General features: G+C 37.2%; 1 protein-coding gene across 2 annotated transcripts in view; it reads right to left on the reverse strand.

The window, feature by feature from the left end:
• Positions 1-15,649, reverse strand: part of RNF121 (ring finger protein 121) — a 107,204-nt gene that overhangs the window by 51,536 nt on the left and 40,019 nt on the right. For both annotated transcript variants that reach the window (XM_074217322.1, XM_074217323.1), the window contains exon 3: positions 14,128-14,269. In XM_074217322.1, the coding sequence (XP_074073423.1) occupies positions 14,128-14,269 (142 nt within the window). The remainder of the gene's footprint in view (positions 1-14,127; positions 14,270-15,649) is intronic.

Raw genomic sequence — 15,649 nt, forward strand, 5'->3', positions numbered from 1 at the left:
TGATCTTCCTTTGAAAATGAAGAACAAATACCATAGCACTGTACTCTGTTGATGAGAGGCTGGGGAGTAGAAGGGGGAAGACTGGGTGTGGGATGCGATGCTATTAAGATGACTAAACATGATTTCTCCCTTCTCAGTATCGGAGAGACAAGACACATGAAACAAGTAAACATCACAAGACAGTAAATATCTAAATGAGTCATGTAAATACTATGTGCTGCAAGAGTTCTCTGGTTGGAAAGATCAAAGTACACTGGAATGTTCAAGGAATGCTTCCTGGAGGAGGAGGGCCTGTTAGGATTTGCCAACAGGAAGTTGCAATAGGGGCTGAGATGATAATTCAAAATCCTCTAATCAGTGATGGAGGCTTGTGATACAGTGCTGGGCAAAGGTAAGATGAAACTGTTAGGAACAGCAATATTGTAATGATGACTGACGACAGATTTGGCTACTCTGATCAGTACAATGATCCAAGACAATTCAAAAGAACCTATAATAAAAAAAGCTATCCACATCTAGAGAGAGAAATGATGAACTCTGAGTACAAACCGAGGCATACTTTTTTTTTCAGATTCTTTATGTCTCTTGCTAAAGAGAGAGGTAGCAAGTGGCAGAATTGAGCTTTGGTCCAGGTCCTCTCACCCCAAATCCAGCCCACTTTTTACTATAGGCTCTCCAAGTGTTTCAAACAATGGAGCAGCATTCTTCCTAAGTCTGTAGAAAATGTTTACTACTCTTAGTTGCCTCCATTTCCTCTCTTCTCATACCTTTATAGTTGATTTCCAAACCCTTCATTCAACTGTTAGTCTTGAACAGATTTTTAAGTTGTAGGAGGGCAGGCATTGTTTCGTTTTTGTGCTTGTATCCCCAGTAGCACAATGTCTGCCCTAGAACAAGCAACATGAAAGGAAATTTATGATTTTCATGATCAATACATGTGTAATGAATATAATAATAATAATAATAATTAGGATTTCTCAGAGCTCCTTCACAGACTCTCACTTACAAGTAAGAAACTTACGCAGTTTGAAAGTAATTCATCAACTCTGACAGCATTCTCACAATCTCTACATTTCTGTACTGTGCCTTTGTATGTTAAGTAAAGCAAATCAAAAATTGTAGAACCTGTTCTTGCCTCTGATTCTGTGCCCTGGAAGGGAGGGAGGAAGTCACAACCCCACAAAATTTGAAATAATCACCAAGAACTAAACTGTTATCCATTAGTGGCCCTAAAAATGATTGTGATCCACCTTTCCCTTCTCTTCCCATTTGTGATTTATAATCGCTATAGCAAGGCAGAATTCTTAGAAGAGCTTCTAGTTTGCAAATCTTGTTCATCACATTTAAATTTATTGATTAAATTACTACTTGATTTTGCCAGTCTACTCAAAGTTTAGAGAATACATTTAAAGTTTTATGAACATCACTTAATAAATGTGTTAGTTGGGGAAAAAAAAGATGAAAACTATTAGATTGTTCAATTATTTCCCTCATGAGATCTGAAGATAAAAACAGGATGATCTTTTTACCCCCCAAGAGATTGCCACCCACACAAATGCTCAGGTTTCCAGCACTTTATACCTTTTATATTCCAAGTATATCAATATCTTCTATTTATCAGTTCAATATCTTTCTAGAGTATGAAGCAGGGAGAAGACACCATTAACTTCATTTGATTGATGAGGAAACTGAGGCCTTAGTACTTAAACTTGCTTAAAGCAGTCTATAACAGCCAAGATGACTAACTGTGGGCTGGAGGACAATACAGAACTGGTAGTCTAAAGTATGAATTGAGGATATTTAGCCTGTAGAAGAGTAGACTCAGGTGGACAAGATAACTATCTTCAAATATATGAAAGGCTACTATAAGGAAAATGGAGCCAACTTATACTGAATGGTCCTAAAAGGCAGAATTATGTCCAGTAAAAAGAAACTTCAGGGAGAATTTTTGGCTCAATATAAGAAGCGTCCAGCAATTTAATAGCTAGCTTATAAAATAGGAAGCTCCGTGTTCAAATCATGACTTATTATCTCCTCTAGTGTACACTGTCTAAGTACCTAGACTAGATGACCTATAAGGTTCCTGACAATTCTAAGATTTTTTTTTAATTATCCTAGAATAGGCTAGGAATAAGGCTTACTAAGGGCAGACAGGTAGAACAAGAGGACCTATGGAATACAAAGGAATGAAAGATTTTATATCAGAGGATTAGTTTCATTTTCTTCAATACTTTAAATACTTACTTAGTATTTTATTTTTATAGATACTCCTACTCTACCATCATCAGTTAGTTTTAGTTCAGGAGAACTAAACAGAAAGTCAAATTATTCCAAAACTTGGTAATAATATTCCTGCTAAAGGTACCTTTGGGAGGAAAAAAAAAAAAGGACTGAGTCATGGGTAACCATTGAATATTAATACCCTCTCTGATTTGTGAGTCTTCTTCAGTTGGTATGATTTTAGTTTCTTCTGTCTGACTCCAGTAGGTCAGAATGCACTGACATTTTCATCTCACCGGATAGAGGGTCAGACAGTGGGAAGGGAACTAGTAAACAAGCTTTCTGGTAGATAAAGAAACCAGCATTGATGATGTAGGGTAGAAACTGGGGAAAGCATTACATGATGGTAAAAGCATTTGATAAAAACATGAATAATATTGCTGAAGAGATAATAGAATTAAACTCAAGGACAGGGCAGGAATAGCCTCCTACTATCCTTATTGCTTTTACCACACCTTATCCATAAGGATAAGAATCATGTCCTTCCTTTATGGATTTTTCTACTCTTCAAAAGCTAAGACACAGTGTGGTAAAAAGTTGGTTTTGGAGTAAGAAAGATATGGTTCAAGATTCGCTTCTGACAAATTCTGCCTTTGCATCCTGAGCATGTTACCTAACATCTGTTTCTCAGACAACGCTCAAAAATTTCTATCAATTGCCAAGTAGGTCCTAAGTTGCATTGATAGAGGGAGCTTCCTCACCAGGAATTTTCTTTTCTTTATTTTTTTGCAAGGCAAATGGGGTTAAGTGGCTTGCCCAAGGCCACACAGCTAGGTAATTATTAAGTGTCTGAGACCGGATTTGAACCCAGGTACTCCTGACTACAGGGCTGGTGCTTTATCCACTGTGCCACCTAGCCATCCCAAGGAATTTTCTACACCAATGAAATCATAGATTCGGTTAAAAATATTTCTGACATGTCTAGCTGATAATTTTATCAGGTACTTGCTTTGCTTTTAAGCCAACAGAGATCTCAAATAGAAGTATGCATAGTTGATACTATATAAATTACATATTATATAATACTATGTGACTGCTTTGGGGTGCTGAAGCCCACCACCTCCCTGATTTGTAACTATTAGTGGTGTCCACATGGTGTTTTTCTAACTTAAGCAAACAAACAAGTTTGTTTACGCTGAGCCTCACTGAGCTAAGCAGGGAGGCTCTACTTCAAAAACTCTAAAGATAAAAAGCTAGCAAAGGCCGGAATTTTCTTATGTAGTCTTAGGTTTGCTCTGAAGACATGCTGAATCCTTAACACTGAGGTCACTTTGGCCTTGGCAAAGATGGTAACAATCACTTTCCTTAAATCTGCAAGTCAGAGCCACCAAAAAGAATGCTGATGAGCTAATTATTGTGTTGGGTTCCAAAGCTTGCAGTGTCCTAATTTTTCATGAGTGACAGGTAGCAATCAGAATACCTGCTCCCGTTCTTATAGCACTCAAAGGTTTATACAAAATGCTTTTCTTCACAACAATCCTGTTGTGAAGACAGGTAGTGCTATCTCATTTTATAGATGAGGAAGCTTAAAAGTAGAGAAGTTAAGAAATTTTCACAGTATTCCAAAGCTCAGATAACAGAATCATTGAGTTGGAAGGACCTTTGTTGATCTCCTTTCACTTTATAGCTTTGACCTATACATGTACATGCAAGGTAAGGCAGATATTGGAGTGGGAATTCCAGCCCAGGTCATACATAAGGCAGTAAACCTAGCTATCTTTACACTGCACCATGCTACCTCCTAGTACATTTTAGAGTGATTTTAAAAGTCAGGAAGTCTGGTGTAGTGTTTCCTCATTTTAAATGGTCATCAAGTTTCTGTGTGAACATTTCCACTACTACAGAGAATTCTATTCCTGGAAAATTATTCCTTATCTTATATTTTGTCAAAATATGGCTTCCAAGGGGTGGCTAGGTGGCACAGTGGATAGAGCACTAGCCTTGGAGTCGGGAGTACCTGGGTTCAAATCCAACCTTCAGACACCTAATAATTACTTAGCCATGTGACCTTGGGCAAGCCACTTAACCCCACTGCCTTGAAAAATCTAAAAAAGAACAAAAACAAAAAACCAAACAAACAACAAAATATAGCTTCCAATAACTTCTATCCATTAGTTCATAAAAATGTTTTGGAGATATCTTGTTTTCCAGTGCTATGGCCGAGCAAACAGGTTATGCCCCTAGTTTTGCATAAAAATAATCCTTTGTGCTCTGTATATCACCTTCTGGCAAAGTTCATTGCCAGCACCAGATGTTCATTGAGGGATTTAGTTCCCTTTTTTTCTCAGGGTCATTCAACACATGAAAACAATTCTTATTTCTTATATTGTACTCCTGTTCCTGCCACAGAACTCTGGTTCTATACCCCAGAGAGTAATCATGACCCCCAAGACTTGAGACAATAACTGTGCCCACAGGACCTAAAAACATCTGAACTGTTCCAAGAAATACCAACCATGAGAACTATCTCAAGACCTAAGAATGACTGTGTTATGCATCAATACCTTTCATATAAGCGACCCTGTCTCAACAGTATTAAGCCCTCCATCTTAGTAGGGGGGGATTCTGCCTAAAGGTGTCATTTTCCTCACTCTAAAATTAGTTGAGTTTCTGTTTCTGTCCTCCTTTCCTATATTCTGCTCTGTTCTGTTTTAGCTCTGGCCAGCAGGTTAGAGACTGATTCCTATCTAGTTGACAAGTTCTAATTCTATTCTCGAAAATAAAAAATGAGCAGCCTCTGTGTTTTACATAAGAATTCTTTAGTTATGTTAAGACAGTGATATTATTTTTTAGCTTTCTCAGGGCAAATTCTCTCCAACTATTCTTCACAGGAGATACTTTACATACCCCTTACCAATCAATCTTGTGAACTGTTTCAGCTTCTCAACATCCTTCAATATTTCTAGTCTGTTAATAAACAATGGATATTTAATTATAAAGAAAACTTCAGTGAGGGAGAGATGGTATTAGGTAGACATGCATGATCATTTTCTTAAAAAACCTGAAGTATTATCCTGGCAGAGTATATTATAGACTTCTCTTTGGCCTCAGAGGGCAAAATTAGAAGCAATAAGTAAGTAAAAGTTACAGAGTGGGAGAATCCAAAGTTATATAAATATCTGCAGAAAAAAGCTGGATGACTATTTGTCAGAGATTGTCAGCTGAGGTACCAGTTACAATAGATGACTTTTAGATTCTAACTCTAAGGCTGTGATTCTAAGTGAACCCATGCTATATTTATTATAATTTTGAATTATATTTGATCAGCTATATGGATAATGCTGGGTCTGGAGGCTGAAAAGACTCACCTTCCTTTAAGTTCAAATTTAGCCTTATAAACACTTACTAGATAGGTGATTCAAGTCACTTAACCCTGTTTGTTTTGGATTCCTCATCTGTAAAATGAGCTACAGAAAAAAATGACAAATCATTCTAATATCTTTAATAAGAAAATTTCTGAAAAAATGGTTTCAAAGAATCAGGTATGACTGAAAAATGACCAAAACCCAATATTGATATAGCCTAGATATCTGGATAGATCTTGACACTAGAAGATTTTAACACTCGTCCCTGGGGATAACAAGGAAGTTAGGAAGAAATTAATTTTGATAACAGATGATGAAATCTTTTCTTTGAAGATTGTTAAAAATGGAAAGGGACTTTGCAGATATCAACTTATTCCTTTTCCCAAATTTCCTAAGGGAATAGGTAAGTAATATTAGCTTGCTGAAGAAAGTCTGAAAATTGCTACAGAGGGAGGTTGCTATAGAGGGAGGTTCATACAGGGTTCTAATCCATTTTTTCAATTGGGATCTTTTGTCTTCCTCAGAGCTATCTCAAGTTCCATTAAATGCCAAAAGCTTTTGAGGAATACTGAAGAGACCAATGGATGGTATCACAAAGAGGGAGATTTCAATTTGATATAAGGAAAACCTTAATAACAAAATGGAACAGTTTGCTTCATGATGTAATGAGTCCTCTATCACCAGAAATACTCAAAGGGTGGATGGTAGACTATAGAGGTGATTCTGTATTAGAAGGGAGATCAGGCTAAAGATATTTAAAATTCTACATACACCAAAATACTTATAGTAACATTTTTTGTGACAGCAAAAAATTGAGGGGGTAGAAAAGCAGATATTCATCAATTGGCAAATAGTTAATAGAATATTACTATACTTTAAGAATTGTTGAATATGAATACAGAAAAACATGGAAAGATCTATATCAACTGATGCAGAGTGAAGCCCAAGCAGAGCCAAAATATACTGACTACAATTCAGATGGATAACCACACATACACATTCACTCTAATTAAAAAAATGAGTGTTGTTTAATAAAATATGATTCAAAAGAAAAGCCATGAGAAGATATTCCCATTCCACCCACTTTGTAGAGGTATAAGAAGGTCTACAAGTATAGTACATTGCACAGATTTTCAGATTTTTTTAATGTGCTGATCAGTTATAATGATATTTTCTCTATCTTTTATTTTGTCTAGAAAATATTATTTGTGATATGGGATAGTAGTATTCTGGGAGGGAGAAAGGAAGATACACTGGGAGAAATTATAGAAACAGAAAAAAATGACAAAGTAATAAATAAGAATTCCTTTTTAATCAGATGATTCTCTATTTCTGAATTCATCATAATGGGAAATGGTTATGGAGGACCTGCACAGGGATTGTAAGCAAATGGGAATTGTAATTTAACCTTTCATGTCCAATTCAAATAGCTACTCTTCCATGAATCCTTCACTGACCTCCCAGTCAGTAATTATCCTCAGAAAAAGGTTTATTACTTCCTCCAAAGAATATCTGAAATTTGGGAACTGAAAGGAGTAGAATCTTTAACCTAAATGGCACAGAAATTATATGTTTAGTCTACATTCTCTTTTTTCCTGAAGCTAAGACTGTAATTAATACTCTGTTGTCAAAATTTGAGTCATGTTGACTCCAGGTTAGCATCCCTGAAATGTACACTGATGATATATTAAAAAAATTGACACTAATAAAAATGTATTTAAAAAACAAAACAATAAACAAAATTCCTTCCTACTCTTTAGGATTTCATGATTCTCTGTTATGGAATTCATCATAATAGGAAATGGTTGGGCAGACATTTTAAACAAATGGAAACCCAAGTAGGGAAAAACATTTTAGGTGAGTATCATAGGTAAGGAAAGCAGCCAATATCAAAATCTAGCTAGACAGAAGGTAAAGATAGCACCTTAATGACAAATTTTACCCATTCATCCTATCTATAGCAGTTTCTAGGGCTGGCTAGTCTGTTATCCTCTTCAATAATACCTTATCTCATAGAGGAAGATGAAGGCCTCATTGGTCTAATTTAGAATTGGAATAGTAACTTTTGATAGTATATTATGCATTAAAAGGTGCCTCTTCAAACAACCTTGTAAGGTGAACCATGTAAATATTGTTGTATTTTCATTTCAGTAAAAGGACTCAGTAATATGAAGTGACTTACTTAAACTCACACAGAAACTATGAAGCCAGAATATAAACCCAGTTCTCTCCTAACTTCAAGTCTAATGCCATACTACCTCAAAGACTTTGGAGGTAATCTAGTCTATCTTTCTACCCACCTACAAGAAAGCACCAGAACCAGAGTCTAGAAGACCCAAATTCAAATCTGGTCGCAGACATTTCCTAGGTATGTGACCCCAAGTGACACTTAACCTCCATGTCTGCTTCAATTTCCTCCTCTGTAAAATGGTTTTAATAATAGCACCTACCCTTCTCAAAGCTGTTGTAAAGATAAAATGAGATAATATTTGTAAAGAGCTTTGCAATCCTTAGAATATTACATTAATGTTTTTATTGTTTATGAACTAATGTTATCCTTAATATTATCACCCAAGTCAGGAATCTTCTCTGGCAACTCCAACAAAGGTAACCACTCAAAGCATTAACACCTCTAGATAAGAGGACTTCATTACTTCCTAAGTCAATTCTTTGAATATTGGACAAGTTTGATTGTTGAGAAGTTATTTCTGGAACTGAATCCAAATCTTTATCAGGATACTATTTTCTGGTCCCTAATTAATGATAAAAAGATCTACAAAAACTAACATTTATGTAGCACCTAGCTTCGTGTCAGGCCCTGCACTAAGAGCTTTACAATTATTTGATCCTTATAACAGCCCCAGGTGGTAGGTGCTGACATTTCTCCCATTTTACAGATGAGGAGACTGAGCAGACAAAGATTATGTGAGTTTTGCTCAAGATCACTAGATGACTCCAGGAAGGAGCCCAGAGCTCTTCCCACTGTGCCATCAAGCTGACCTAATTCTGTCTGCAGCTTTCATAAACTGCCATAATGGACACTCTTCACACTTATTTGGACATGTCTTTCAGCCTACAGCCATGCCCACTATCCTCTCCTAGGTCCATGCAAGGAATCCTGACAGCTTGGCAGCATCTGCCAGATCTTATGCTTCACCAACATAGCCTCTCTGCTTTGATGAAGCACCAGAGGGTAACTTGATTATTATTCAAATGTAATTATTATCTTCAAATGTGAAGAGCCAAGGATCAGCTCAATTAGAAGGGAATCTAATTCTTAATTATTTTTGAGCTTGTTCCTCTCTCTTGGTATCAATCCCCTTTGGCCAAGGAGGGCACTAAGAAATCACACTGAGAACAAAACACTTCTCCATGGTTATGTGGCATAATCATAATGGAGCTGAAAGAGGAAGTCCACATTTAGGGAGCCTGAAAAGAAACCCTACTGAAGTGAATTTGGAGTTCTAATTACAGGATTACGTTTCACACTGTGATAATAGTCTTGTCACAAGTTTTCAGGTTAATTGAATGCAAATGCTAGTTGGATCCAAGTACAGGGGTAATAAAAAGCCTTCTATCTGTGGATCTCTCTGTTGGACCCCTTCCTTTCCTCTACTCAAAGACCCTCTGACCCCTTTGTCCTCCACTTGGCTTTAAAAATTATTGGTGGCTGTACCTATACATTGAAAGTCTTCTCTGACCCATCAGTCTTGCTATCTTCTGTCAGTCATTTAAACAGCTAGAAACAATTGATTTCATATAAAGGCCCATTCTGGTAATGGAACCCTAGACATCTCTCTTTCTGAAAAACCCTTTTATCTGGACTATAATTAAACTTCAGTTTCCTGGAATCCTTAAGAGAATGGTTGGTTGGTTCTTGTCTTTCAATATTGAAGAAGACCACAATGACATCATTATGTTTGAGACAAATTTACAGGGTCTGACTGTGGCTGATCAGACCAATACAAACTCGGAATGCTTGACCAGAGGTTTGGCACAAATAGTCCATGTGAATACCTGGGGTGGATATTCTAAACTTATACATGCCAGGTTTCCATTCAGCTGTTTCAGTTCTGCCTTCTTCATAGGCAGCACCCTCATTGACGAGGACTCCAAATCCTGGGCAGTACTGTGCCAGTGTCTCCCATGTGGTACAATTAATTCTAAAATTCTTCAATGAGATCTTCAAGATGTCTCAGTGTTGCTTCTTCTGACCCCCCCCTGTGAGCACTTGTCTTGTATGAGTTCTCCATAAAATAGTTTTTTTTGGTAAATGTATGCTTGGCATTCTAACAACGTGTCATAGTTGCACTCTCTGTAGTAATGTTGGAATGCTAGGCAGTTAATTCAAGAAAGGACCTCAGGGTCTGTTATCTTTTTTTTTCTTTAGATTTTTGCAAGGCAAATGGGGTAAAGTGGCTTGCTCAAGGCCACGCAGCTAGGTGACTATTAAGTGTCTGAGACCGGATTTGAACCCAGGTACTCCTGACTCCAGGGCCGGTGCTTTATCCACTACACCACCTAGCCGCCCCTGTCTGTTATCTTCTCCTGCCAGGTGATCTTCAGAATCTTCCTAAGACAATCTAAATGGAAGTGATTCAGTTTCCTGACATGGCACTGGTAGACTGTCTAGGTTTCACAGGCATATAGCAATAAGGTCAGCACAGTGGCTTTATAGATCTTCAATTTGGTAGTCAGTCTAACACCTTTTCTATACTATACTTTTGTTTGGAGCCTTCCAAATACTGAGCTAGCTCTGGTAATGCACCTGTCAACTTCATTGTCAATGTGTATTTCCATGGAAAGGACACTATCAAGATAAGTGAACTTGTCCACAGTATTCAAAACTGTATTCAAAACTTCTCCATTTGCTGTAATCGATGGTTCCACCAAAGGACGGTGTTGTGCTGGCTGATGGAGCACCTGTGTTTTCTTGGTGTTAATTGTTAGACCAAAATTAGCACAAGCAGCAAAGAATCGATCCATACTTTATTGGATCTCAGCTTCAGAGGATGCATTGAGTGCACAATCATCTGCAAATAGAAGATCATGCACCAACACTCCCTCTACTTTGGTCTTGCATTGTAGCTTTTTCAAGCAAAAGAATTTGCCAATAGTGCAGTAGCTGACCTTGAGGCCATGTTCATCCTCATTGAAGGTATTTCATAACAAGGTTGAAAATTATGCTAAAAAGTATGGAGCAGGGACACAACCTTGTTAGTCCACTAGTGACAGGAAAATTTCAAGAGCATTGTCCAATATCCAGAACCTGGGCAAACATGCCATCTTGAAATTGTGTACAATACTGATGAACTTCTCCAGGCAACCCCAAATTTTGACATAATTTTCCATAAACCCTCGCAACTGATGGTATTAAGGGCCTTGAGATCTACAAATGTTGTATATAGACCTCTGTTCTGTTCCTGGTATTTTTCCTGTAGTTGTCAGGCAACAAACAACATATCGATTGTTTCTTTACCCTTTCTCAAGCCACAATGGCTCTCAGAAAGGTGACCAACTTCCAGGCGAAGGATCAGTTTACTGAAAGGACTCTGGAAAAAAAATCTTATCAGCAATGACTTAAAGAGAAATACCCCTGTGATTGTCACAGGACAATCTATTCCCTTTACCTTTACAGAGATAGACGATGGAAGCATCCTTGAATTCTTGGGGGATAACCTCTTAATTTCAGTCAGTTTTTAGATGAGTAATAGACACCCCACCTTGTAGATCTCAGATGGAACAGAATCAGCACCTGGTGCTTTGCCACTTTAAATGAGCCTAATGGCATTCAAAACCTCTTCTTCAATTGGAACTTCAGCTAAAGAATGATTGACTTCAACTTGAGGTAAGTGGTCAATAGCTTCAGCATTGATTGATGATGGTCTATTAAGAACGCTATGGAAGTGTTTAGTTCATCTCTCTAGGATTATGTCCCTATCATTAATATGGATCCATCAGCACTGTGTAGTTGAGATGTACCATATGTCTTTAGTCCATAAATAGCCTTCAGGGCATCATAACAGCATTCTGCTTTGTTACTGTCTATATAAAATTGATTCACATCTGCCTTTTTACTGAGCCGAGAGCCCTGCATCTCTCTAAGTTTCACTTGGACTTTATTTTTGATGAAATTAAATGCTGCCTTCTAGAAGAAATAGATCAACTATCCTGCTGATAAATCCTGTAGAGTTATTGTCATTTAGCAGCTTCTATATTTTCCCATCATTCTCATAAAATCAGTCTTGGGTACAGTCTTCAGGGTACGGACCCAGTAGTGGTATTGCTGGATCAAAGGGTATGCACATTTTTATTGCCCCTTGGGCATAATTCCAAATTGCTCTCCAGAAGGGTTGGATGAGTTCACAACTCCACCAACAAAGCATCAGTGTCCCAGATTTCCCACATCCCTTCCAACAGTGATCACTGTCCTTTTTGGTCATATGGGCCAGTCTGAGAGGTATAAGGTGATAATTCAGAGAAGTTTTAATTTGCATTTCTTTTTTGTTGTTGTTATTGTTTTTTAGTTTTTTTTTTGAAAGGCAAATGGGGTTAAGTGGCTTGCCCAAGGCCATACAGCTAGGTAATTATTAAGTGTCTGAGACCGGATTTGAACCCAGGTACTCCTGACTCCAGGGCCGGTGCTTTATCCACTGCGCAACCTAACTGCCCCAATTTGCATTTCTTTAATCAATATGATTTAGAGCAATTTTTCATATAACTATGGATCACTTTGATTTCCTCATCTGTAAATTGCCTCTGCATATCCTTTGACCATTTGTCAATTGGGGAATGGTCAAGACCTATCTCATTGTGAAAATCTTCCTAAGGTCTATGATGCTACTTATCTTTTTCTTTTCTTTTAACAATTCTTCCTTAAGGAGAATACATAGATCATAATTTTACCCTTTTTCTGCCAACTCAGAATTATAATTATGAATACCAATTATTCCACTAGTTTACAAAATGGAAATGACTTCAGGGGATTTTGAGATGTGTGAGGCTATTTTCTCCAGTATTCAGGGGCTATAAAACTTTTGGCCTTTAAATAATAATTCACACTTTAAAGTTTTATGGTCTGAAAAATACTTTTTCTTCCTTAAAAAAGAAATAATGGGGGCAGCTAGGTGGCGCAGTGGATAAAGCACCGGCCCTGGAGTCAGGAGTACCTGGGTTCAAATCCGGTCTCAGACACTTAATAATTACCTAGCTGTATGGCCTTGGGCAAGCCACTTAACTCCATTTGCCTTGCACAAACCTAAAAAACAAAAAACAACAACAACAAAAAAGAAATAAAAACCCCCATGAGACAGTGCTTTTAAATTTAGAATATATCAATTATGACTTTTGATAATAAGAAAAGCTTTTCCATTTCCTACTGTTTTTAAAATTATATAGAAAGATTTCTTCAATCAACTTATTGAGATTAGTTGAGATTTTAACCCATTTTACAGCTGAGGAAAAGGAGACTCAGAGCAGATAAGTGACATATTAGACCAAGTGAGTGACAGAACCAGGCCCTGAAATCAGTTCTAGTCCAAGACTCCAGTGGTCTCTTCTTTACACGATGTTGCTTCTGCTTCTTTTACACTAATCCACTGTCAGTTTTTAAAATGCATTTTTTTCCCCTCTTCCCTCATCATCAAGGTCTTAGTTGTGATATGTCTTTCTAGCATATAAATCACAGGATGTACAATTCAAAGTTATAAATCCGATAGGCCGAGTTCTTCATTTTATAGGTCAAGAAAATGAGACCCAGAGTGGCTAATCCAAGGCTACACAGGAATAAGTCACAAACATCCAAGATGCTAATTTAAGCCCTCCTGTTGTAGGTTCAGAGGTTTTTCTATTATGTCATGTTGAATAGCTTCAGCCCACACTTTGAATTTTCTGCTTCAAATGTGCTGTAGACTTAGAAACCAGAAATCCACATACATTTGGATTTCACATAAATAAAAATAAAACTTTACAGTATGATAGAAACTGAGGGGTTCATCATTACATAGCAGGAAATAAGTTTTTAACTACTTTAACTATTTAGACATTTTTTAAAAAAGTTCTACCTCAGCCAGAGACAGCCTGTTGTAGTAGTCTTTTCTTTATTTGGAGTCAAGAGACCTGGTTCAAGTCCCAGCTATTCCAATTCCTTAGCTGTGTGACCTTGTGCAAGTTGCTTAACTGCTCAAGAGCCTTAGTTTCCTCTTCTGTAAAATGAGGAAAATAGTACGTACCAGACTTATGTCATAGGGCTATTAAAAAGAAAGCATTTCAAAAAGTTAAATGTGTTAAGAGAAATAATTATCTTACCATCAAACAATTATAATATAGGAATATTATCACAAAAAAGGGCAAAACAGATTGGATGTAACTAGATCTACATTCCCAATCTATGCATGTGGATTTCTGGCTTCAATATTCTGTGAAACTGTGGTCTGTATTATTATTGTTCCATTCATATTGAGCTCAAGAGAACTTGCCCTATGCTATATGTGCATAAAGGTTCTCTAGGAATTATTAGAGGCAGGGGAGAAAAATGGCTTACATTATAGGATCGGGGATGCCTCTGCTTCCACTGTACCAAGAGCAGCTGAGCCACCACCAGGGTGGCGATGAGAATGAGGACCATCTCTGCATGCATGGCCTCGTGGCCACGGTGCTTGGCGTGCATCCGTGCGTGCTCGATCCTGAAAGTCAAACAGATGCGTTAAGATGGACAGTGGGGGAATTAGAAGCATACTACCCTTGCCACTACAGATTGGAATTAAAGCATATCATAACTAGAAAGGCTCCTAGAACACAGAATGTAGAATGTTGGAATTAAAAAGGACCTAGAAAGAAACATAATTAAAGCTAAGAGAAAACCTGTCAATGAAGGAATAATATTCCTGGTACTGTTGATCTAAAGCAAAGGGAAGCCTAGCTATTGAATGGTTTAAAATAGAATTCCTTTTTGTCCTAATTCCAAAGTATAGGCTATATCTAAAAAATTCTTCCAATCACTTTTTTGCATGTTGAATCTATTTTGTCTGTTTTTGTTTATTTTTTCAGTTGTGTCCCACTCTTCATGACCACATTTGGAATTTTCTTGGCAAAAATACTAAAAGTGGTTTGCCATTTCCTTCTCCAGATAATTTTACAGATGAGGAAACTAAGGCACACAAAATTACCTGATTTGCCAGGGTCACATAGCTAGTTTTCCGAAGTTAGATTTAAATTCATGAAGATGAGTCTCCCTGACTTTAGACTCAGCACTCCATCTCTGTGCCACCTAGCTTTCTTGCTGAAGCTATACACCAACTCAAGTCTACTTCAAGAAACTTCTTTGATCTCTTAATTCGAAAAGGACACTTTCTTCCCAAAAGACATACTCAATCTCACAAAGCATTGTGTACTCCTCTGACTCATATATGTATTATTTTATATTAAGGAACTATAACTTATCTAAATTCTGAATCTTGCAGGTTATATGTTTTACAGGTCAAGATCCTTATTTTGCCTTTACTTTTTTCTTCTCAAACTCTGTATCCAGTTCACACTCTTCTCCAGATAAAATCTTTGTCCATGTGGTTGAGAACATTAACATAACCACTGACGTTCCCTCAGATATTCTAGGTTCAGCAACTTCATTTCACTGTAACCACCCAAAGTGAAAGTTCATATTCCGATCTCACCATCACTTATAACTACCTCCATGTCCAGAACTCTTAATTCTTCTCTGAATAAATTCCTAGTTTTCCATCTCTCCCTCTGCCTCACTTCCTAAACTTATTCTTTGTCTTCATTATAATCTCTACTCTTTTCATTTCTTCCTATTCTCCCAGTCCACTGTTCCAGTCTGCCTTTCATTTAGTTTTGACTCTATGGTTGGTGACTTAAATGATATATTATCTTCTATCATGGAATCATTTACTCCATTGTCCTATGGCCTGACATACTTTGTCAAACTCCAAAACTGGGTTACCCTACCATCTATTCTCATTAGTTCCTCTAGTGCTGCTAAATGTTCGTAGGGGGAAAGGCTTATGAACATGTTAACTTGGTTCAATAAAAATTTATGTTATCTA

The sequence above is a fragment of the Macrotis lagotis genome, chromosome 1 (genome assembly GCF_037893015.1).
Source record: "Macrotis lagotis isolate mMagLag1 chromosome 1, bilby.v1.9.chrom.fasta, whole genome shotgun sequence".
Taxonomy (NCBI): Eukaryota; Metazoa; Chordata; class Mammalia; order Peramelemorphia; family Peramelidae; genus Macrotis; species Macrotis lagotis.